The 24,135-nt window shown below is 33.8% G+C and overlaps 1 protein-coding gene across 3 annotated transcripts; it reads right to left on the bottom strand.

Annotated features, from left to right (window-relative positions):
* Positions 1-6,802: 6,802 nt before the first annotated feature.
* On the bottom strand, positions 6,803-23,469 carry LOC150103338 (techylectin-5A-like). Of its 3 annotated transcripts, none has more exons than XM_090397803.1 (6): positions 23,384-23,469; positions 16,700-16,835; positions 15,681-15,841; positions 12,143-12,248; positions 10,634-10,798; positions 6,803-7,254 (listed from the first exon to the last, which is right to left on the bottom strand). In XM_090397803.1, exons 2-6 carry the CDS (start codon positions 16,833-16,835, stop codon positions 6,962-6,964), a joined length of 861 nt encoding a protein of 286 aa, XP_090253929.1. In that variant the 5' UTR covers positions 23,384-23,469; the 3' UTR covers positions 6,803-6,961. The 3 variants fall into 3 exon arrangements, with proteins under 3 accessions (XP_090253929.1, XP_090253928.1, XP_090253930.1); XM_090397802.1 differs by lacking the exon at positions 23,384-23,469 and adding an exon at positions 18,787-18,928; XM_090397804.1 differs by lacking the exons at positions 16,700-16,835; positions 23,384-23,469 and adding an exon at positions 18,787-18,913.
* Positions 23,470-24,135: the final 666 nt, after the last annotated feature.

Raw genomic sequence — 24,135 nt, 5'->3', positions numbered from 1 at the left:
ATGGTACAGATATATTGCCTTTAACATTTTTCATTTCTTCAGTATAGCGACTAGGAGGATTAAAAAGGTATTTGTTAGTAAATTTTTGAGAATAACCATTCAGTCTGAAAGTAGATCTAAGAAAATTGATTTATTTACGAAGTTCATCTCGATCATCAAGAAGAGTGCAGGCTATATGCTCCAAAGTAGAAATAATTCTGAGTTTCCGTGGAGGGAAATGATGGGACTGCCTATGGTGATATCTATTGGTGTGTGTAAGCTTTCTGTAAATCGAAATTTTACGTTTTTCAGAAGAACGAGTCAGTTTCACCTCCAGAAAAGCCAGGGAACCATTAGTTTCAAACTCAGCCGTGAATTGGATATTCGGGTGTTGACTTGAGTTGTTCAAGTAAATCCAGGAGAGAATCGGCTCCATAGCTCCAAATGAGGAAAATGTCGTCCACATATCGTTTTCAAATTCTAGGTGTTAAAATAGGAAGATTGCTTTAACTTCAAAATATTCCAGATAAATGTTGGCAAGTACAGGAGATAAAGGATTATCCATTACTAGACCAGGAGTTTGCTTGTAGATGGTGTCTTGAAATCTAAAGTATCCAGATTTGACGCAATGAGTAAGTAAGGCTAAGATATTTTTGGATAACGTATCTTTATCAGGACTTCGTCTGTAGGAACATTTGTAAACAAGTATGCTATGTCAAAGCTATACCACCCACAAATAACATCTCTTCGTCGGAAGCACAACTGATGTTTCATCTTCTCTTCCAATTTGGGTTAGTGGAAATGGAAAATGTCAGTTAGAATGGTGAATGTTAAAAACTTCGAAGAATATGAATTCAGTCTTTGATACACTGCAGAAAATAAAGCTTTATCAATAGTCGAATGCGATCATGCGCTTTCTGGATTACAGTATATGTTTCACTCCTGTTTATTATTTATTTATTTTTGATAGCATTTGCAATATGCAACTTGATAAAATTTTAAAATTGTCTCCATGTTTCTAAATGGATAATCACTAAACGATGAATGGATGGGAATCATTAAACGAATATGAATATCGTTTAGTGATCACTAAACGATGAATGGATGGGAATCATTAAACGAATATGAATATCGTTTAGTGATTCCCATCCAATGTAAGGAAAACGATCAGAATCTATAGCATGCAGAGTCTGGAGACTACTGTTATATCTGTGCTAGAGAACGGGATAATGAATCGCAATATGCAGTCTCATTTGACGGAGTGACAATACCACCTTCTTGTGGTGAGGTTAGTTACCATCAAAGGAACTCTAGAGGAGTCAACTAATAAAGATATCTTATAAATATACCCTGCGTCACTTATTTACTCAATATAATTCTCCTCAAGATGGACTTATACATGTATAAAAAGGGGAAATGAATTATATAAATCATCAATTAAGAAGGCTCTGTCTTGCAATGGCGTTTAATCATTTGATGCATTTCTACAGATATGTATGAAGACTGACTTTTCGATATCCTAGAATGTTTCAAACTGAAGTCTTACCGAGTGATTTACGCAGGCTGTTACTAAAATATATGGAATTTCTGTATGCTCTTTCCATTAATCAACAGTCAAGAAACCAACACACGTATCATTTATGATCTGAAAATATGAAACACAATGTAATACTGAATAGTCATAAAGAAGAATGAATCCTACTTATAGATTCAGAAATGTAAAATGGCGCTACAAAACAGTGCAGAATAAAATACGCTTTAATAAATGGTGAAGTTAATGTTTAAGAATATATGTCGCGCGAAGTGATTTTGTCAGGTATTCTTTTACTATTTTTCACTACACAGTTTAATGAAGTATATAGTGAAAATGATCCTTTCTTTCTTATAAATATACCTTCAAGTTTCGTTAAGGTGGCTTTATGCGTATAGAAGAAGAGGCGGAGAAGGTGTTCTTCCAAAATCTTTTTGTCCCAAGCCAGACAAATCTGCTGGTGAACACACTCTATTAACACACATCGAATCTTAGCTTTAATACCTTTGCTTTTTGCAATTCTAGTACATAACATTACCAAGTGTAAAGTTATAAAACATTACCAAGTGTGATGTTTATATTTACACACTGATAAGTTATAGTAATTTTAATAAGGTTGGGTAGACTTATGATAAATGTTTGGAGTTTTATCTAAAGTAACGTAAGACCATTATGCTTTCACTGCTATTTACCCACTAGAGGAACATTCCAGAAATGCGTTTCTCAGTTGTTTTGAGAATTCCTAGACGTATGATGCAGGGAAGTGAGTTTTTTTTTCCTCTTCTTCTGGAGAGAAGTAATTTTGGTTTTAATTGTCATAATTCAGCTTAGCAGACAATAAAAGAAAAACAGATGAGTAGAAAGAAATTATGCAATTTAGAATCACTAACATTGCTTCTTATCTGACATGCATTCTCACCAATGATCAAGGTTCGAAATCACAATGCTTTTCAGGTGCCAAGGAATGATAAAATATTAAAAGATTTTTTTATTAATTTTAATTCTTCTCTTTTTATAAGTTTTATTTCGAAACACAGTTGAAGAACCTACAGCTTCCCTTTCAGGAATAATATAAGCTTCCAAATCAAAGTAGACGAGATGAATGACCTACCTAAACAAAGGACACTGGATATATTTCGTTTTGTAGTTTATATTAGCATTTACGATAAAATTATAGAATGAACAATTTTTATTCTTCATTTAACTAAAGAAGTTTGATGAAATAAGAGTGGGGTCTGAAAAGTTCTTATAAACCAAGAACAAAAATATTTTTTCACCTAAAACATTTGTCATAATTTTTTTCATGCCAATATGTTTATTTAAGAAAGCATACTTTCTTTTAGGGTATATAAGAATGTACAAAGTTGCTCGCGTCCATAGTGAGCCTAAAGCTATAAGTGTCCCCTAAATGAGCAACAGATATAGGCAGCCAGTCCATCCTAAGGATCTCCTGGCCAATTTCATGATGTCTACTGAATTTATTGAATATAGTGACTTGCAGAAACCAGAATTTAGAAACATTGGCTCTACACTACGTATTTGTCAATTAAATATTGAATCTGTTATCAAAGCGAAATGCGATTATTTATCGAAATTATTGTTAACCAACAATGTTTATGTGATTTATGTCCAGGAAACACGTGCTTCTGATCCTGAACAGCTCCTTAAAAGAGGTCGCATTCCAGGTTACACTGCTATTGGTGGAATTTATCATGAAGTATATGGAATAGCAACGTAGGTGTGAAAACGTCTTTAAGAAGTTTTTCTTCTATCTCAAAATATTGTTGAAAACATACATACAGTAGTGATAAAAGTTCATGATATTACAATTAAATATTTATAAGCCACCTGGATCACCTTGGCTGGAAAAAATATTCGTATTGCTGAACATCCCGCAATTTATATTGGGGACTTTAATAGTCACCATGAACAGTGGAATTATGCTCGAAACCACGAATGTGGCGAAAGACTTGTTGATTGGATCGAACTAAATAATCTTCGCTTAGTCTTTGATGCCAAAGACAAAGGCACTTTTAGATCTGCGGCCTGGAAAAGATAACCCTGATTTATGTCTTGTGAGCAAAAATAATTCAGCTCACCCTATGCAAAATCTGAGAAGGGTCTTAACTGACTTTCCTCATAGTCAACATAGACCGGTATTAATTGACATTGGAATTTCCATTTCATTTGTAAGATCAAAGCCTATCCCACGCTGGAATTTTAAAAAGGCTGACTGGAATAAATACGCAAATTAACTTGGAAAATGTATTCTCTGGATATCTCCAATAAATAGTAATTTTCATCGATTTATAGGTGGAGTCCTGCTTGCTGCCAAGAAAAGTATTCCTAGAGGTATTAGACATAACTATATGCATGGTTGTAGCGAAGAATGTGAATTACTTTATAATGAATATCAGATAAACAATGACCCAAAAACAGCAGACGAACTCCTAGAAAACTTGGATAAATCCCGAAGGAAAAAATGGGTAAATACAGTTGAAGGTATAGACTTTACTCATTCCAAGCTTGGAGCCTTCTTAGGTGGTAGTGCTCCTTTGATTAAAGAACAACCAAGAATCACCACAGATCAACTAGCTATACATATTGTTAATATATCACGTATCCCAATCAATAAAAAGCATACAAGATATATAAAGAGAAAATTAAAAGAATTTAGCAAGTCGTTCCCTATAACTTCAAATTTTGCACATCCTTTTACGCAGCAAGAAGTTGAAGCAGCCTTAAAGGAATTAAAGTCTGGTAAGGCTCCTGGTTTTGATAAAATTCATCCAGAATGTTTGATTAATCTGGGAAGAAATGCAAGATTATGGTTAACAAAGTTCTATACTGACATCCTTACAACTGGTAAACTTTCCACTATTTTTAAAAAAGCAAAAGTACTTTTAGTTTTAAAGCCTGGTAAGCCTAATCATAAACCGGAAAGTTACCGACCTATTACTCTTCTCAGTTGTTGTTATAAACTCTTTGAAAGACTTATTTATAATAGAATAAGCTCCACAATTTTTAAAAATGTCCCAATAGAACAAGCTGGCTTCAGACCAAATCGGGGGCGTCGTGACGAGATTCTCTCTTTGGTAACTCACATAGAAGAAGGAAGCTGGTTTTCAAAAACGTTTAAAAACATCAGCAGCGTTTATTGATTTGTCAACAACCTTCGCGCCGTTTGGAGACAAGGCCTTCTATATAAATTATATAAAATTATCCCATGTAAAACAATAGTCCATATTATTAACAATATGCTAAGAGATAGAAGATTTATAGTGACTGTAGGCAATAAAACTAGCAGCGAAAGGAAGTTAAATAATGGACTGCCACAGGGATCAGTTTTATCTCCGTTATTATTCAATCTGTATATATCTGATCTTCCCGTCACTACATCAAGGAAATTTTGTTATGCCGACGATATAGCAATAACTACACAGCATAAATGCATAAGTCGTACAGAAGAAATTCTAAAAACTGACTTAACTATTCTGGATGAATATTTTAAAAGATTGAGACTCTGTTTAAATAGGAGTAAAACGGTGATATCTTCTTTTAATCTAAATAATAACTTGGAAAATGTGAAACTAAAAATTGAATTAAACAACAGTATACTTCCATATAATAAATTCCCTAAGTACTTGGGAGTACTTAGACCGTTCTCTCGCTTTCAGGCAACATCTTTCAAACTTGGCAAATAAACTAAGGACACGTAATAATATCCTACAGAGACTCTGTGACACTACCTGGGATTCAAGAGCCTCTACTCTTCGGACAACAGCCCTTGCTTTGGTATTCTCAAGTGCTGAATATTGTGCTCTTGTGTGGCTAAATAGCTCTCACACAAGGATTATCAATTCTCAATTGAACAATACCTTAAGATTAATTACAGGCTCTATTAGATCGACCCCAACATATTGGTTACCTCTTTTAGCAGGCATTATTCCTACAGAACTACGTAGATTGAATTCTTTAGTCCGTGAATTCCAAAAAATTGCTTGGAATCCGAACCTACCTATTCATCAGGATCTCCCAACTCTTAACGTCAATGGATTGAAATCTCGCCATCCATCACTACGAGAAGCAGAAGAACTAGTGCTAAATAATTTTATTCCTTTATCCAAGTGTGAAGAAACACGGAAGGAAAATAAGAAAGAACATTTGCATAACATCTTTAAAGGCGATCAAATCATCACAGGATCAGATCTACCTCGCAAAACATGGACGGTACTAGATAGAATTCGGACAAATCATGACCTATGTGGAATAATCTCTATAAATTGAACAGACAAACATCTCCAGAATGTGTCTGTGGTGCTCCACGACAGATTATGCAACATATTGTAAAAGAATGCACCTTCGTGCTTATCATAATGACAGGAATGACTTTTTGCAAGCGGCTCAAGCTGTGACTTAGATTACGAACTTAGATCTGAATTTATGATGATATATATGTTTCTTTTTTATTATAACATATTAGGACTTTTACTTTTAATTCTTATTTTAATTTTCCAACTTCTTGGAATCGATCTGTGTTTTTCTTCAAAGTTTTAATTTAAAATATTTTAAATTATTCAATTCTGTTAATATATAATGACATCATGATTCTATTTTTTAACATCGTGCTTTTGCCATGAGCTATGTATGTATGTATGTAGAATGCACAAAATTAATTAAGTTTTGTTCTAGGTATTTATCAGACCTAGGGATGTAAGTTATGTTATTCTTTTCTGGTATACAAAGAAATGACTCGCATGCAAAATGTTTGAAGGTAACAGTAATAGTTTTATCACTTTGCTATGAACACACAATCTTTTAATCCTAACACGTACTTTAACCGCTTTGTCACGTGAACACAAGATCCTATTGTCATGAAAACATACCAACACACCTGCTTTCCTCGTCCAATAAACAAAACTCTTTTAAATATATTAATTATTCATACTTGACATCTCCTGTTGAATATCGTACAAACACCCCTCCACACCGCATTAGTTTTTGCGAACGAAATCTCTGTTCGAAAAAGTGGTAGAAAGTCAGCTACAATTTCCACACAGAATTAGTAATGAACTCGCAAAGTTCCATGAAATTGATCTGATTCGATCTCACCTCGTGTTTTTGTATAACTGATAAGCTACCTCCAATAATGCGCGGTAAAAATTACATACGGAAGATATGAAAAATACGTTATTCATGAGCAGAAAACTCGTGATTTGTTCTTTAATTTATTCTATTTACGTTCGAGATAATAGAATAAATACACCACTTGTATCATGTGTTAGTTTTAACTGCCATGTTTAAAGTATAATTTTATTGTGGATGAAAAAAAAAATAAACTTTACATTGCATTTCTTTAGCAAACTAAACTTTGCTCTAATGAACTCTCATTTCGACATTTTAATGAAAGGAAACATAGAAGAGGGAGTGGGAAATATAAAGCTGAGCTCATTAATGGGCAGTTTCATGTTCTTGCTCTCGAGATAGTCTGAAATGCACTGGACGAATCTTCATCTCAGTAGTAGCAAGAGAATAGCGAGATCCTTTCCATTTACTCCAGTTCATTCCACGAGCAGACCCCGTGTAATTTCCTTTCAGATAAAGTCCATTCAGATTCGAATCAAAACAGTTGGTGTACCACCAAGCACCTCGGCGATCTTGGGCACAGTTTACTGCATCTATGTCGTTATCTCTGTCTTTGGTAGTAAACTTATTTCCGTTATGTCGAAGGGCAAAAGAATCACCTATGAAAACCAAAATTGAATAAAACACAGCATAAAACAAATTGAACAATACTCCAGTTCAAATATTAGCTTAATAGACCACTGATGTGATTTTCAGTTATCAGTTTGGTATGGACTCACAGTACAACTTCGATTACTGTCTCATCAGAAAATTTTAAATATATTGCAGTAATATCGGATTTAATATTAAACTATATTAAGGAAAACCACATAAATTATTCTTAAAAGTCATGATGCTTGAAATAAAAATTGATAGAAAATTAATAATGTTATTAAGCATTAAGAATGTTGTAGATTAAGACATCACACAAAAATTTGGATTCGGCATACATTGTTTATATAGTACCTACTACTATTAAACGGAAACTGCTCTTCCTCGATTGTCTTTGCAGAGAGAGGTAAATTGCCAGAAAACATTATAGGTCAATTCCAGAAAATTTGTTGCACCTAACACCTAAATCCATATGCAGCTAGGATCATAGCACTTTAAGATATATTATATACGTGAAATATCATCTAGGATAATTGAAAACTGAAAAGGTGCCAGAATTATTCAGTGCAGTACGTAATGCAAAAGCAGATATGAATCTTGTCTGAACACAATTGAATTAAAACATTATGACCACTCAGCCTGTTTTCGCAACCAGACTACAACATTACCTTCATGCAAACTGATGATCCAGGTATCCTACTGTGAAGACTGTTCTTATAGACAACACTTGAATCCTCCTATTCCATGGAGCATACCATGACTGTTGATTCTAATCTAAGGATTATTTCAGATTAATGCCTTAATCGTTGACAATGTGGCTCGATGGATTCGACCCTTCCAGCAGGACGCCCAGTGTCACAAAGCTCGCATGGTGAAAACATGACCCGAAGAATGTTTACTGGTCGATGCGAATGCCTCACTCCGTCGCTGACCTAAGAGATGTTATTCGATTTAGCTCTTCTAAAATCCCTCTGAACATTTTTTGTGGTCTACCGAAGTGAATGCGAAGACGAACGCAAGCAAGTCTTGGTGCATGCAGGTTGAACCGCACTAGATAAGCAGGTGGTCATACATCTAAACTAAAGATATTAAGAAACTATATTCTTCTTTAATCCTTTATCAACATGCAAGAAAACAAAGTTTATGAGCGAAGAATATTCACCACTAGGCTACTTGTATAGAAAGGCTAATGACTTCACATTAATTGCCATAGAATCCCATAATACAAAGCACACATACTTTCGGGTGTATATAATTCTATGCATTATGGGAAGGTTGAAACGAAACCTGTTTCAACCTTTATTCAGGTCCCATCAGTAGAGGCCTCACCCAATAGACATACCAAGGCCGAAGTTTTATATATACAGTATATAAATACTTACCGGCCACTGAATTAGAAACTTTTATTTAATACCGTGGATGACCTTCTTTATTCCGAATTATAGCACATATCCGGTTTTTCATATTTTCCACGAGTTCTTGGATTGCATCTACGTCTTCAACATATTAGGCGATCACCAGACAATCCTTTAACCAGCTCAGATTGGCAAGAAGAGGACTCCTCCCCCTGCCGGAGGAGTCCTCTATTATTATATTAACATTTTCATATATTCTAATGTTAATATATTAAAATATTCATATGTTTTAATATACAGTATTAACATTTTCATATATTCTCGATGGGCTTCAGATCAAGGATTTGTGGTGGTCAGGGAAGATGATGCAAGTATCTATCCTTCTCGCTGAACTACTGCTGAACAATTCTTGTGCGATAAACAGTAGCATTGTTGTCCGTGATACAACCGTCACCTTCTAGGCAAACAGTCAACATTGCAGGATGGACTTGAGCGGTTCAGATATTCCTTGAAGGACACCGGTATAAGGGTCTGAGGATGGAATTCTTACCTATATTCAAGTTTATGGTATGTCCTACTAAAATAAAATCAGGTCCGCCTTTCAATCTACCTGCAAGGAAAACATGAGTTAAGATGACTTGTTTAAGAAAAGATCTAAAGTGTTGAATGTGTGGAGAGGTTTGTCGGATAGTCTAGTTGGTATAAAAATTTGGTAAGTATATTCACAACTGATGTTTCATCTTCACTTCCAATTTGGGTTTAGTGGAAATGGAAAATGTGAGTTAGAATGGTGAATGTTAAAAACTTCGAAGAATATGAATTCAGTATTTTTACACTGCAGAAAATGAAGCTTTATCGACAGTACGTCAGAGAGATTAGACTGATTACGATTTTCTTCTCCAATAATGAAACCTTAAACCAGAGCGCAAAAAACGCAGAAATTCAAGATTTGTCATCCTCCAGATAAGGAATATCAGATCTCATGAAAGTACATGTTCCACCTATGAAGACAGTTGAGGTTGACTTTAGTTAGCATAATATATAATTTTAGATTCAATCAAAGAACAAAGAAAGAAAGGCAAGTCTGGATGACTGTCGGTAGTGTCTGATGTGCCTAAAGTGATTCATGTCATTTTGATTTTTTTTTTCGATTTTTCTAGAATTATTGAATGTGATCTGTTTTCGTATTTGATCCACATGACAATGTATTTTAGTTTACTTTTGTAATATTGTTTCTTGAAATAAACAGCAGAATTATATGAAATGTGATGATATAGACTGTTAGACATGCTACCCATAAGGAGTGCATCCAATCTACGACAGGCTTTCCTTCAAAACATTACATCCAGGTACGATTTCAGAGTGCAGATGATAGCATTATTATACGCCAACTGAATGCGAAAATCCCTAACGCATTACCATGAAACTGAATTCGGTGTATTTTATATTGATGTTATTTTTAGATATGTTATTTGTACAACCCAAATAGAGAAGGCTCGACATCTCTACAGTATGCTGCCTTCAAGGCTATAATCAGTAAATGGATAGAACCCGTAATTTCTTCCGTTGGAATCGAAGCTCGCGTCAATCGCTTCATTCTGCAATTAGCAAGATTGCAGTGTTTCACGAGCAATGAATATGATCTATTGCCAAATAAACAGACACAGTCATCAACAGTCTTAATAGGGTGACCCCATAGCATATATTGCTTCTGAAGTAAATCTAAAACAGCAACAATCATGATAACAGCATGGCTTGAACTTATGTCATTTTAACGGAGTATGTTATCAGATTTCTCATAATTATATTAAGTGTCTTTGAAGAGAAGAAAGGCAATATAAATTACAGCAAGCACTGAAATGTTTGTGAAATTTTTTTAATATTTATAATGAATAACTACCAGACATATCATATGTCCTATTGCTCAGTTCAAAAGCGTATCATAAAATAATAAATATTTATTACGAATAACTACAATACGTATCATGTATCCTATTGCTCAACTCACAAGCGATATAAGTGACATACTAACCAGCATTTCCTGAGTAGTTTTGAACGTGCAGAATGTAGTCGGTTGCTTCATCACCAATCCAAAAGTGATCGTACAAAGCGAATTTAGAATTCTTTTCAAAATCTGTAAGGTCGAATCTGACGGAATTTTTTCTTTGATTTGTAAGAGCATTTATTTTGTCATTACCTGAAATTCAACAAAAATAGTTTAGCCAGAATCAGACACTTTTTATTTGCGTTGACAATAAAATATTATTTTATATTTTGCATGGACCTATTCAGCATTATTTTGTTATTTTGAAATTCTTGTTGTATTTCGATAAAGAATCCATGAAATTTAAAGCGTTTAGGTCAATTTGGTTTCATTGACATTATTGTATTTTGGATTATTTTTGTTCATAAGAATGATTACGATCCATTCATGAATTACAAGCAGAACAGCTATCCTTTCACTTCTTCTTCTTCTTCCTTTCCAGGCTTATAGGCCAAGTAGCCTGTTCCGGACTCAATTCCATCTTTTTAAGGGTCTTCCTCTGGATCGAGTACCTTTTGGGTGGTAATTTAGAATTTGTTTAGGTATTCTGCTTCTATTCATGCTTAGTGTGTGTTCTTTCCATTTTTCTCTTTGGCAAATAATGATTCATTTAGGGAGTTTGTAATTCCAAGTTTTTTTCTGATTTCGCTGCTTTTCATTTTGTCCATTATTGACTAACGTGACTAACCCACCAAACAAGCCAGTGTTTTGGTTTTTTGGTGGGTTAGTCGTCTCAAATAACTTGAGAGTGTCGTGAAATCGACTAAATGATTTTTTAAGATATTGAACAGTTGATCAAGTAGAAATAGACACTCGTACACAAAAGTGGCACGTTGGCGTAATGTGCTAGGAAGTATCCGGCACTGTTGATGCAATTTGAAGAGATGGAAAGTGTTATCAGAATAGCTGGCAAAGGTTGGTCAATGGCTTGGTAAACTAGGAGATTCCACAGCAGATTTTATCTGGATTTATCTTGAACTGTCATCAACGAAACAGAGTCAGTAGTTTGTATCCATTAATAACAAACTATCACAGAAATCGTCGAAACGTGGCCCATGAACATGCGAATGAGGGTACTGAGAAATTGAATGCAGTTCTGTTTACTGATGAGGTACGTTTTAGCAGTTTCAGAAATAGATTCCAGATTGTTTAGTTTAGAAGGAAATCCGATGAATTCGGTACTATTCTAATATGATTAATAGGATCACCTCTCATGTGTCCACCATTTCTTGATAATTTTTACTACTTCGTAATCTTTCTGCTTTACAATCGTTTACACTTAGCATCCCGTATATTCTAGAATAGAACGATACGAATCAATTAAGAAATGTGAATATGAAAAAGCATGATAGCATATTGAGAATATAGTGAAATAATATTCTCCAGACTATGTTTATACTTCAAAAGCAATACTCACATGATATAATGATTTAATCATTTGTTTTATCAGTCCGTATGGAAAATTCGAATAATTAACTGAACATCTGTCTTTCGTACCTAACCAGAAGTCTTGGCGAATGTCTCCAAATCCATTTTTGTATTCTTCCCAGTCGCGGTAAAAGTTGTCTTCAGATCTTCCATAGTCTCCCCTTCTTTGAATAACCTGAAAATATAAAATCATATTGAATGCTTCTAAATTATAACGAACAAAAGAGATAAATGGTAAGTGTAACTTCTACATGTATTTTTTCATCAATTCGAGTGTTGAGAATATAATTAATACAATACGTTCAGTAATATTCGTAATACGATGGTTATGAAAGTAGCTCAATAACCCAGTCGGTGTTGACGAAACCATTTAGTTAGAAAGACATGGATTCGAATTCCGTGAACCACACAAAATATTAATATTTTTTTAAAATTTTATTTTTCTCCAGTCATAAGAAGGTGAATTAGCTGATCTCATATGTAGGTGTCAGTTTTTCATCCCACAGAACAGTCAAACTGGCCTGAAGAATATATTGAATTTATAAATAATATCTTAGCCGCATAGCCTTAGTTCAAAACCAGACGGTGATCGTAAGCGTGATTTCAATGAACAATGGGAAAATGAGTTCTTACTTATAGAGAAGGAAAACCATTGTGCATTGTTTCTGAAAACATATTTTTGCATGATAAAAAAGCATCATCTTAATAGATACTATAAAACACAACATTAGACTAAAATAGAAAGAAAAGTGAAGTGGATCTGCGTTATGGTGAGAATATATGATTAAGAAAAAGGAAGAAATCAAAAGCAGATCAAATATGTTTGTTAAAGAAAGTTATGAATTTTTTATGATGAGAGAAGCAATTTACAATGTTGCTTTCGCGTTGGCCAAAATACGAAAGACTTTCTCTGATGGAGAAAGAATTGTCAAGCCTTTCTCCAAATATTTGCACCATGTCTTGGTGATAAAAATATCGAAAGTAAAGGCATAAGAATTTCTTCTCCATCAGAGAAAGACTTTCGTATTTTGCCCAATGCTAAAGAATATTGTAAATTGCTTCTATCACCATCAGATATTCATAACGTCCTTTAGCAAACATATTTGGTCTTCTTTGATCTTCTCCTTTTTCTTAATCACATATTTTCTCCGTAACTCAGATCAATCAGACAAATCTTCTGACACATATTGTAACCCATTTAAGCATTCCACAAGAGAAATTGATTTTAATATTAACGTTTCTGAAAAACATATCAGTCTTGAATTAATTTATGAGAAAACAAGAGGTTCAGACATATATGAGAAAGGAAAATCATTCCTAGAAAATCTTCAAATATATTTTAGTAAAGTCATCAGTCTTAGTGAGGACAGAGCGCCGTCAGTGATAGATAACGTGTCTGGGACTGTATCTTTGCTTAAAATTAATTTCTATCGTTTTTTTATTAAAATATAATTACATTATCCACCAAGAGTCACTTTGCGAAGAACGTTAAAGTTTTAGCATGTTATGTTACCCGTTGTGAAATGCATAAGTAATATTCAAGAAAGAGGATTAAACAGAAGAAAATACACAGAATGTATGAAATGTTAGATTTGGAATATGGCCAAATCGTTCTTCTTTTTGAGGTGTGTGGGCTTTCTTGAGGACATGATCTGAGAAGATTTTGTAAACTGAAAAATGCCGTTCACACTATTCTAGAAGACACAACTGAGCTGCCTGACGACAGAGTCCTTAAACGTGATAAATATTGGTTATTTTATTTATCATTTTTAGTTGATTTTCCCAGCCATCTCACAGATCTAAATTCGGAACAGCAGGACAAGAAAAAGTTGTTTCCTCTGATCAACATGAAGTTAACACTGTTTATTTCTCAGTTATAAAATGAGGATTTTAGCCTAGTAGTTTCGTACTTAAAAGAGCAAAGGAAATGTGTTGAAGATAAGGATATTTTACAGAATATATTGAAAAAACATTTAATCTTCATCAGAAATTATCATCAGAAATGATAATTTCTGATGATCATTACTCTGCAACATTCCTGAATTAAGAACATTTAAACAAAGTTATATCTGTCGTTTCACAACAACGTATGTAAAATGTGGAAACGTTTGTTTTCACATTTTACAGATGTGAAAACAAACATTTGCAGCCAGTAAATTGAGTAGAAACAAAATGAAGTAGACAATGACTACATCAAAAAATTGCACTGAAAAATTCACTCTTGCTTTCAGTAACTTATTTAACTGTAAACATTAAAAGCTTGAGGAAATCAAAACAGAATCGAAAGTTCATTTAAGGTAAACAATATTTATTCTGTTGTAATATTAAATGAGAAAATTAAGGCTATATTAATATATGTCTTTAATAACATATTTTTAAAGAATTATTTTAAGTACAAAAGTCGTATTACGTATCTGAAATCCTACGTAAAAACAATGGGCAAACGTAAAAGATTCGGCACCCCTCTCTTAGCTGCTTCGGCCATATTTCCAAAACCACTTCAGTCATTAATTGATTATAATGAATAATCAAAGGTCCTTGAGTGGTAGCATTTACAGTTCATTGAAAGTATTCCTGGCAAGATTCTATCACTTTCTCCTGGTGGGACACTTGGTTCTTCTCTATTTTCCATGGAGAAAGACGCCTGTGAGCATCGAAAAGATACATTAATCACTCAAAGTATATAATTTGTTTTGTCTCTTAGCCGTTGTACCCAGTACAATCAACATCAACCATTCATAGTTCCGAAGCATTATGTAATAAATAATCCCATCCATTATTAAGTAATGATGTTGGAGACCCATGCGTAACACGAAAAAGTAGATAATTAATCTTATAATTGCAGATTTCGGCTGGAAAGTATCTCTAATAGGTCAGATGTTCAGACGAAAGATCGAAAGCGGTTATTCATGGGAAGTTTTGGGGAGGATAATTCATATTAAGTGTTCACCAGCACTGTGTAGATGGAAAATAACCTCATCTTCTCACTTTAGTGAGGAATTAGTAGGAGTGCGGCTAACATTGTCTGCGATTACAGATGTAAACAGTTTGTATTAGACGGTCACAAAAATTAAAGTTTTGCTAACTGGTAATCTCCAGTAGTCGCAGAATTCATCTATTATCTAGTGGTAATAGTTAATACAATACAGCACTACACCAGCCTTCAGAGCATATGCAGACCTCTATTTGCGATTACCTTGGCTGATTTAGAGAAAGTTTTTTTATGTCTTATATTTCAATATCCATTAACTGTGGACTACAGAAATATAAAAGAAACAAGTAGAGGATTGGTTATGGTAGACAGTTTCAGCGAAATTCGGCATTTATCCCAGTAGTAGCCTGAACATCATTGAAAAATATTTATATTAGCCACTCCAAATTGAGAGCCACAAATGAAAGCCATATCCAGACGAAGATTTGATATTTAACTGTCAGCTGTTCTCAGACCAGTATATTGTAGAACAAGGTACACGGTAGTTTATTGTAGTGTAAAGCATTTTAGCTCTTTGAGATTATATTTAATTTTTTCTCAATTTCTAATTACATGCTAAAAGTAATTTATATTTAATCACAGATCATTTTGTAAAATAGTGATGAAAATACAAACCGTCCATCCGCCTCCATCAGTACTCATATCGCAATAGACATCAATACCTTCGCTAATCATACGACTTCGAGGCCACACCTTGTACACTCCACTCTTTGTATGTCCTGCATTCAATATATCTGCACAGTCCAAAGGTTTTGATGGCCAGTTATCCCAATTTCCTACAAAATTAGAATGTCTTGATCAATACACTTTATTATCGGGCATTTCGTAATAGTTTGGGTTTAAATTTCGTAAGTATGTCAGCATGAGACTCTAATAAGACATGAAACAAATTTTAAATCCAACTAGTTTTATCAGTTTGAAGTATTATAATGAAGAGTTAGTGAATACTGGCGATATATTAATATTGGAAATAAACGATAAGATATTTAAAATACGAATCTGTATTTTGGAAGAGAAATATGCGACATATAGTTGCAGATTTCTTTGCACATTTTGTAAACGGATATGCTAGAAAGCACCTCAAAAGATTCATTGTACACATGTAAATCTGTGTTCGATAAAAATATTACCAGTGACGTCAAGAGAACCAGGGTTTTATCGAAAAAAGCCATATATAATTAATAATAGACGAACTTGTTAGAGAATTACTTCACGCTACCAGCACTTACGACTTTCAAAGCGAATTCATTTCAGTCACGCACTATTATATAAGAGAAACATGTAGTTCTTGGTCCTTTCTTGACTGCATTCGTTTTCGAGTTTCAAGAATGTACTCTTCCCACTCTGCTTAGAAATCCTCCCAACTGTATTATATGGCCGTTTCTGACTATGACATCTTCCATATTTCTCCTGTTATTAACATCTACAGTCGCATATTATCAATCTGACTATAATCCTGATATCATCTTCAGTAGTCTTATTTGGCGAGTCTGCTCTATACCTGAATCTATACCTCTAAACCAAAAGATCAGATTTGTGTAAAACATTTTAAGTGCTTACCATACATTTGATATTGAAATGACAAATAGAAAAGCAAAGTAAAATTAATTGAATGAAGAAATTTATTTTGTTACCATGAAATAAAATGATATTCAATCTCGGATCATGGATTTTATCCGCTGAAGCAATCGCAAAGACGTTTCCTATTGGACATCCATTAGCAATCCCAAGAAAGAAGAACAAAAGATACAAAACAAGTTGCCTCAGCATCTGTAAAATGTATTCATTAATTCATTAAATACAACTTTACATATCAAATCAGGGAGTATATTAATAGTTTAAGAGAAAAATAATTTGATTTACAATTTTTTATACAAACTATAACCATTTGCAGATGATTAAATTTCAAACTACTGATATTCTGTAAAGCTCATTCTAATTTATTCCAAGGGTGTATATGAGATAATCTTTTCATTCACCACACATAGTTACACGAGATTTATAATTTTGTGTAACTATTAGAATTATTCCCCGTCTTTTTTTCTAATTAAAATTCATTGTACTGAATTTCTAGTTCCCACCCCAATTTAAATATGATTACATTTTTGTGACATTTATTTTCATTCATAAATTCTCTTCTGTATACAACCTCTTTCGCTTTTATATTACGGATTGCCAAGAAGGCTCGATTGAGAAATCAGCATTGACTTTTAAAACAAATGACACTTCGCGATGTTCTTTTACACTTTGAATCATCAACAAACATTACTTTAATAAATTTAGTTTAATTCTTTATCCAAGTGTAAACAAACAAAGGTTTTCGCATAAAGCACCTTCAGGACTGATGCAACGCGTAGTGAAGGTGGACCAAGTTCTCATTATTCCTTGTCTCAGTATCTCCCATAATACAAAGCACATCTCCTTGCGGACATGTATAATGCTATTCATTAAAGGAAGGGCCGCTACCCAGACAAGTTTCGACCTTTATTGAGGTTTCGTCAGTGGGAGCCAGACCAAGAAGTGGTGATACTAACGCAGAAGCAATAGGATAGGTCATATTTACCTATACGAGTTGCCAAAGGATGTACCACCTTACTATTAAATTGCTCTAGATTTAGAGAAAGATGTTGGAAGTATATTTTCCACTTGGTTAGACAATAATAAATTTAGTTTAATCCTTTATCCTTTAACATTCTTTATCCTTTAATAGATACTGAGACAAGGAGTGATGAGAGCTGCCCACCACCTTTACTACGAGTTGCCACAGTCCTGAAAATACTTCAGGCGCAAACTTTGTTTGCTTACACTCGGATAAAGGATTAAACTAAATTTATTATAGTCTAACCAATTGGAAAATAAACTTCCAAACATTAGTTTGTCTATATTGCAGAACTATAGCCATTAATCTATATAGTCACGATCTTAATTCTACTAATCCTCACGACAAAGAATTATCTCTCCCACAGTGATCTGCAAGAAATGAACATATTTCAGATCCTATAATGAATTTGAAAGAAGAATTATTGAAACAATAGAAATTTCCTTAAACCGTTCCTTCTTAATACAATCCGAAACTATAACTTCCCTGATTGCTACTGCTCAGCTATCCAAATTTGGCGATAATGCCCAAATTTGGATGGCTGAGAAAATGCCCGCGTGACCGTGCCGAAAACTGCGACGTCATTAAGATCGTTTTCAAATGTCAGCAATCCAATTGTCACTTAATTTATACCTTTGGTTCACTTATAATGTATTTTTCCTCTCTTTTCATGTTATACACTCGATGAAGTTTGTGAAGTAGACGAAACTAAAAGCGAACTTTCATATAATAATAGTTGTATTGTCTTTCCTCAAAAGTCATTGTTTCTGCAGAAAGCAATAAAAGAATTTAGAAATTTACATATTTTTCAACAACAATGAAATTAACTACAGGGTATCCCAAAAGTCGCCATAGGAAACAAACTCATACTATATTTTACATATTTTTTATATTTATTTTTTTATATTTGTGGGACCAGTTAAAAGCCGTGATGCACAATGAAAATATTACAAACATTTATCACACAAACACAAACACGGGTGCTCGGGTGTATGTGAGAAGTACATATTTTGTTCGTTTTTTAGAAAACAAAATTGATGTTTGAATGCAAACAAGGTGAAATATGGACACATCATACTATTGTTTATAATTATAAATACTGGATTATTTAGGAATACTTACAATACTTTTCTTTTATCTTTGAACTGAAGTAAAATAAGCCTTTCCTTGGTTTACTGCAGTCACTTTCAGCATCAGTTTTATGTCTGAGATACGTTATTAAGCTTAATCGAAAGGTCAGCAATTTCATAACTTTTGTGCCGACTACACTGCCTTTTATACCACATATTTTTATTTATGACACATTTACATACTCCAAATTTAGCATTTATAGGAAACGATGCGTTTTAAATAACCAATCGTAGCACTGCCCTGACAACAAAATCATATCTATGAAGTTTATTTGACTTATCTCTTTACTTAATATAATTCTAAGAAAGGAAACTTGTTCCATCAATAGCGGAAGAGGGGAAAATATATCTGACGGTCAATCATCTTTTTCACGACAGTATGTGAATCAACAGGAAATGCACTCTACATATTTGGAAACCAAAAACAAGACTAAGTTCGTGAATAACAAATATACCCATCATTTTTTCCAGCTTTAAATATTCAACAAGGCATGATGTTGATAACAAACTATTAAGAAAAAATAACGTGAATATAATAAGATGTAACAGTCTACAGAGATCGTGATACAATGATTTCTGAAATTATAAATCTCCTTAGCATCAGAGATCCTTGACTTGATGCTGTAGGTTTTCTGAAGAATGGAATCGACATGCCATAAAAGTAATCGACAATTCGTTTATGACATATTTTAAAATATAGGAGGAAAATGTGTCTAAAAAGGAACTCAGCAGTGCCTTTTATTTTAGCGACTTTAAACATGTGAGAAGACGGCATTGTAATGCAAGTCGTATCGTCAAGGATACGGCTAAGTGTGATACGCAGTTAAAATTTAGGATAAGGTAATGTTTCTCCTTTGGATTATTCTTTTTTGTTTTTCTTCTTATTATTATTCTTCTTATTATTATTATTATTTATACGTTTACGCTGTGGAGTCATAAAACTCATCGCGGGAGACCCACACTAACCAGTAACACAATACGCCTATCATACATCTCAAACCTGTTCACTGTTGGGACGTTTACAATCACTTTTGGCAACCAATTCCATTCACTTACCTCTTTCCAAGAAAAAAAAAACGAACTTCGCCTATTTTGCTTACTAACCATACTTTGAGAAAACTTCCATATGTGGCTCCTTGCTTTTCCCAACTTCCAATATATTTAAAGAATTCTTTTGTGTCTGTCTTATAGAATCCCATTAGTAACTTAAAATTTTCTATAATATTTCCACTCCTTCACCTGTTAGTTAACCAATGCAACCCACACACCGTCAAGCTATCCTCATAGAGAAAATTCCGCAGACCTGTAACCAGTTCAGTGACTCGTCTCTGAATCTATTCAGTATCTCCCAATACTCAAGAGAGACAGGTAGCCAAATCGTTTCTCAGTAATCAACATTTGGCCGAATCATAGCCTTATAAAGAAGGAAAATATCCTCCCTAAATTTACTTGCCAATTTGTATTTGATTTAATTTGATTTAAAAGTTCGTATTGTTGTTTTAGGGAATTAAGTTCTTGACGGAGTACAGATGTCACTATCATCAGATTATGTTGCCTGTCACTTAGTATATTAACATCAATTTTTATAGCTTTTACCGTTTGCGAGACTTCTTCCACTGCTAAATTGCTAATTTTACAAAATCCTCATTCCATTCTGTTCCCTCAGCCATATGACTGGTAGGGGAATATATGCTACCATACTAGGGAAATGTTTATGAGCAAGGTGGGTTCCCATTGCCTTCCTTTTCGTAGTATATTTATGACTGTATCCGTGTATTAACGAGACCGGTCTGTCTCATTTTGAAGGATGAAAAGCCGAAGTTTCCAGGACGAAAAAAAAAAAAACTCCACCACAGTATGAGGCCGTTTAACTTCACCTTTTTTCGAAAAAGACCAGATGAAGGTTCCTCACTTCATAAACGCAATCGAAAGCAGATATTTCCGATCAAATGGATTTGCTTTGTCTATACCGACTAAGCTACGGAGAGAAAAAAAATTCTCACATTCTTGGAAAAGATGTACTAAACTGGCTTTTATAGTTTCTAAACAGTTTTCTAGTAGTATATTTAAAGAACTGAAATAATAGGATTCAACTGATCTATCATAGGACATATTTTTGTCTCTTCAGTTCATTTTCGCATTCTGCTTCCACTATAATAGGCTGCGTTGTTACTTTATATTCTTCCGTCGGTAGCAACGTCCCTTGCATTCTTACGTTTTACACCATTGGATTTCCATTTGCCAAGTGTGTTTCGGACAAGGACGCACATGTAAAGGGAAGATCCTAAGGCCATTCTACCGGTTATATGATTTACGTTGGACGATAAATTCCTCAGGCATTTGTTACATTTCATGACTCACATTTCTTCCCTTGAGCAACTGCATCGTGGCGACGACCTTTGTTTTTCGCTCGTTGATGACCACTGTCCACCTTGTTTTCGATTTTCAGCACTAAAAATTTGGATTCTACTTAGCCGATTTCGATGAATTATATATATCACTGTCTTCAGCATGACAAGCAGAATTACTTTGCAATAGTTTAAATTAAAAACAGTAGTTAGAAACACTCTAAAACTATAAAAACAGGAGCAGCGATATCACCTTGTGCTCATTAGTATGCCCAAATAGTTCCCTTAGATGTAATAATAATACTCATCATAATAATAATAATCTGCAGATAAATGCAATGAAGAAGTTTGGAAAACTGCTTTTTCGAAAGAATATAAATCTCTTATACTAAAGCCATTTAAATATATTTTGTTTTCATTCATATAAAATAACAGATTTAAGGAAACTCTAATGATTTGTTCTCCTTAATTACAGTTTCCTCTATGTATTATGTTACATCTAAACTGATATTTGTATTGTAAGACACTTGGCTAATATCCAATTGAGATCTTGATCAAGTTGTTCCGTCAGTTGAATGAGACATCACGGACTGACTGGATTGCAGTATATATTTCATTCGTGTTTTTTTAGAACATTTGCAATATTCAAATTAATAACTTTCTTACACCATCTCCATCTCTCTAAATGAGTAATCACTAAATAAGTATCGTTTAGTCATTCCCATTAAAAAAAAAATTCTAACACTAATGTTAATAAAGCCATCAGAATCTATAGCGTACAGTCTCTATAGCCTACGTTCATGCATGTGCTAGTGAACCGGAACATGAAGCGCAAGATACAGCGTCACTTGACCGATTGGCAATACCACCTTATTGTGATGAGGCCACAGTTTTTGTCATAGGAACTTGATATTTTTTTACTTATTTACTGAATACAAATCTTCGCATGATGGCCTTATAGGTGTAAAAATCGGGGGAATGAAATGAATAAATCACCAATTAATTCAGCTCTGCCTTGCAATGGCAGTTAATCGATGGAAGTATTTCTACAGATATTCTTGAATAATGGCGTTTCCGCATCCTCAATATTACAAATTGAAGTCTTTCTACTCAAGCGGTTTTCTCATTACTGACTAATATAAGTTAGACTGTGGCTAATACATATGAAACTTCAGTATGCGTTCCCAGTAATGAACAGTGAAGAATCCAATACACGTATTATTTTATAATCTGAATTTGTGAAACACAATATAACACAGAGCAGTCACCAGGAAGAAGGAATTCGAATTGTAGATTCAGAAATGTAAAATGTCTTCAATCAAATGCAAATTAAATACACTTTAATAAATGGTGAAGTTAACTATATCATGCGAAGTTATTTGTCAGAACACTTTCCGTACTTTTCACTACACAGTGAGAATTTTCCTTGCTTTCATATAAATTATTCACTTTCTTTCAGGTTGTGATAAGTTGGCTTTATGCATAGAGAGGCAGAGATTTCTTGGTAAAATCTTTCCGCTTCAAACCAGACAAACCAGCCTGGTGAACAGTCTCTATTAACTCACACTCTGGCTCTGGCTGAAAAAACACGCCATTTCTCCAGGTTTAACCACACTACTGACGGGACACGGAAAACTAAGACACTACTTGCAGAGATTCCATATCCTGGAATCACTATCACGCATTTGCAGCCCACACCTTCAACAGACTGTTGACCACATACTTTACGACTGTCAGCTATTGGACTCCATCCTGATGCCCCTAATACAACACGTATATCACTTCGGGAGACAAGTGGCCAGTGTCAAAACAGAGACTTATCGAAAAGTATTACATAGAATTAATTACATTTGCCAATAAAATCAACTTCCAGTCCTTGTAATCTAACATAAATAGGGATATCTGAATTATGCTGTATAGTGTTAATATATGCATATATAACAATATAAATGTAAATATGAAAATTAATACCAAAATATAAATAGAAATGTTAATCAGTACTTGTAAGCTACACGTAATATAAGCATTGTTATGCAATGAAACATGTAGGAATTAATTTTCTCCTGGTAAGGTTATTGGGAGGAGAAAAAACACAGGGGTACTCGGGTGTGTGAAAAATAAATATTTTGTTCGTTTTTTAGAAAAAAAATAGTTTTATATTTGAATGCAACAAAAATGAAATATGGACACATCATACTATTGTTTATAATCATAAATATTGGGTTATTAAGGAATACTTACATTACTTTCCTTTTATCTTTGAACTAAAGTAAAATAAGCCTTTTCTTGGTTTACTGCAGTCACTTTCAGCATCAGTTTTATGTCTGAGATACGTTATTAAGCTTAATGGAAAGGTTAACAATTTCTTAACTTTTGTGCCGAGTACACTCCCTTTTATACCCGCATGGTTTTATTATTTTTTTTTTTGACACATTTACGTACTCCGAATTTGGCATTCTTAGGAAACTATGGGTTTTAAATAACCAATTGTCGCACTGCTCTGACAACAAAAACATATAAAGTTCATTTGATAGGTATCATTACTTAATATAATTCTAAGAAAGGAAACTTGTTCCGTCAATAGCGGAAGAGGGGGGAAATATATCTCACGGAAAATCATCTTTTTCACGACAGTATGTGAATCAACAGGAAATACACTCTACATATTTGGAAACCAAAACCAAGACAGCTCGTGAATAATAAATACATCCATCATTTTATTCAGCTTTGAATATTCACCAAGGCATGATGTTGATAGCAAACTATTAAAAAAAACAACGTGAATGTAATAAGATGTAACAGTTTACAGAGATCGTGATACGATGATTTCTGAAATTATGAATCTTCTTAGAATCAGAGATCCTTTACTTGATGACGTAGGTTTTCTGAAGAATGGAATCAGCATAACATAAACTAATCGATAATTCGTTTATGTCATATTTTAAACTATAGGAGGAAAATGTGTCTAAAAGGAACTCAGCAGTGCCTTTTAT

Source organism: Typopeltis vanoorti, chromosome 9, assembly GCF_054136105.1.
Source record: "Typopeltis vanoorti isolate ZY-2024b chromosome 9, IOZ_Tvanoo_1.0, whole genome shotgun sequence".
NCBI classification, from domain to species: Eukaryota; Metazoa; Arthropoda; class Arachnida; order Uropygi; family Thelyphonidae; genus Typopeltis; species Typopeltis vanoorti.
This window is presented reverse-complemented; position numbering and strand designations above follow the sequence as displayed.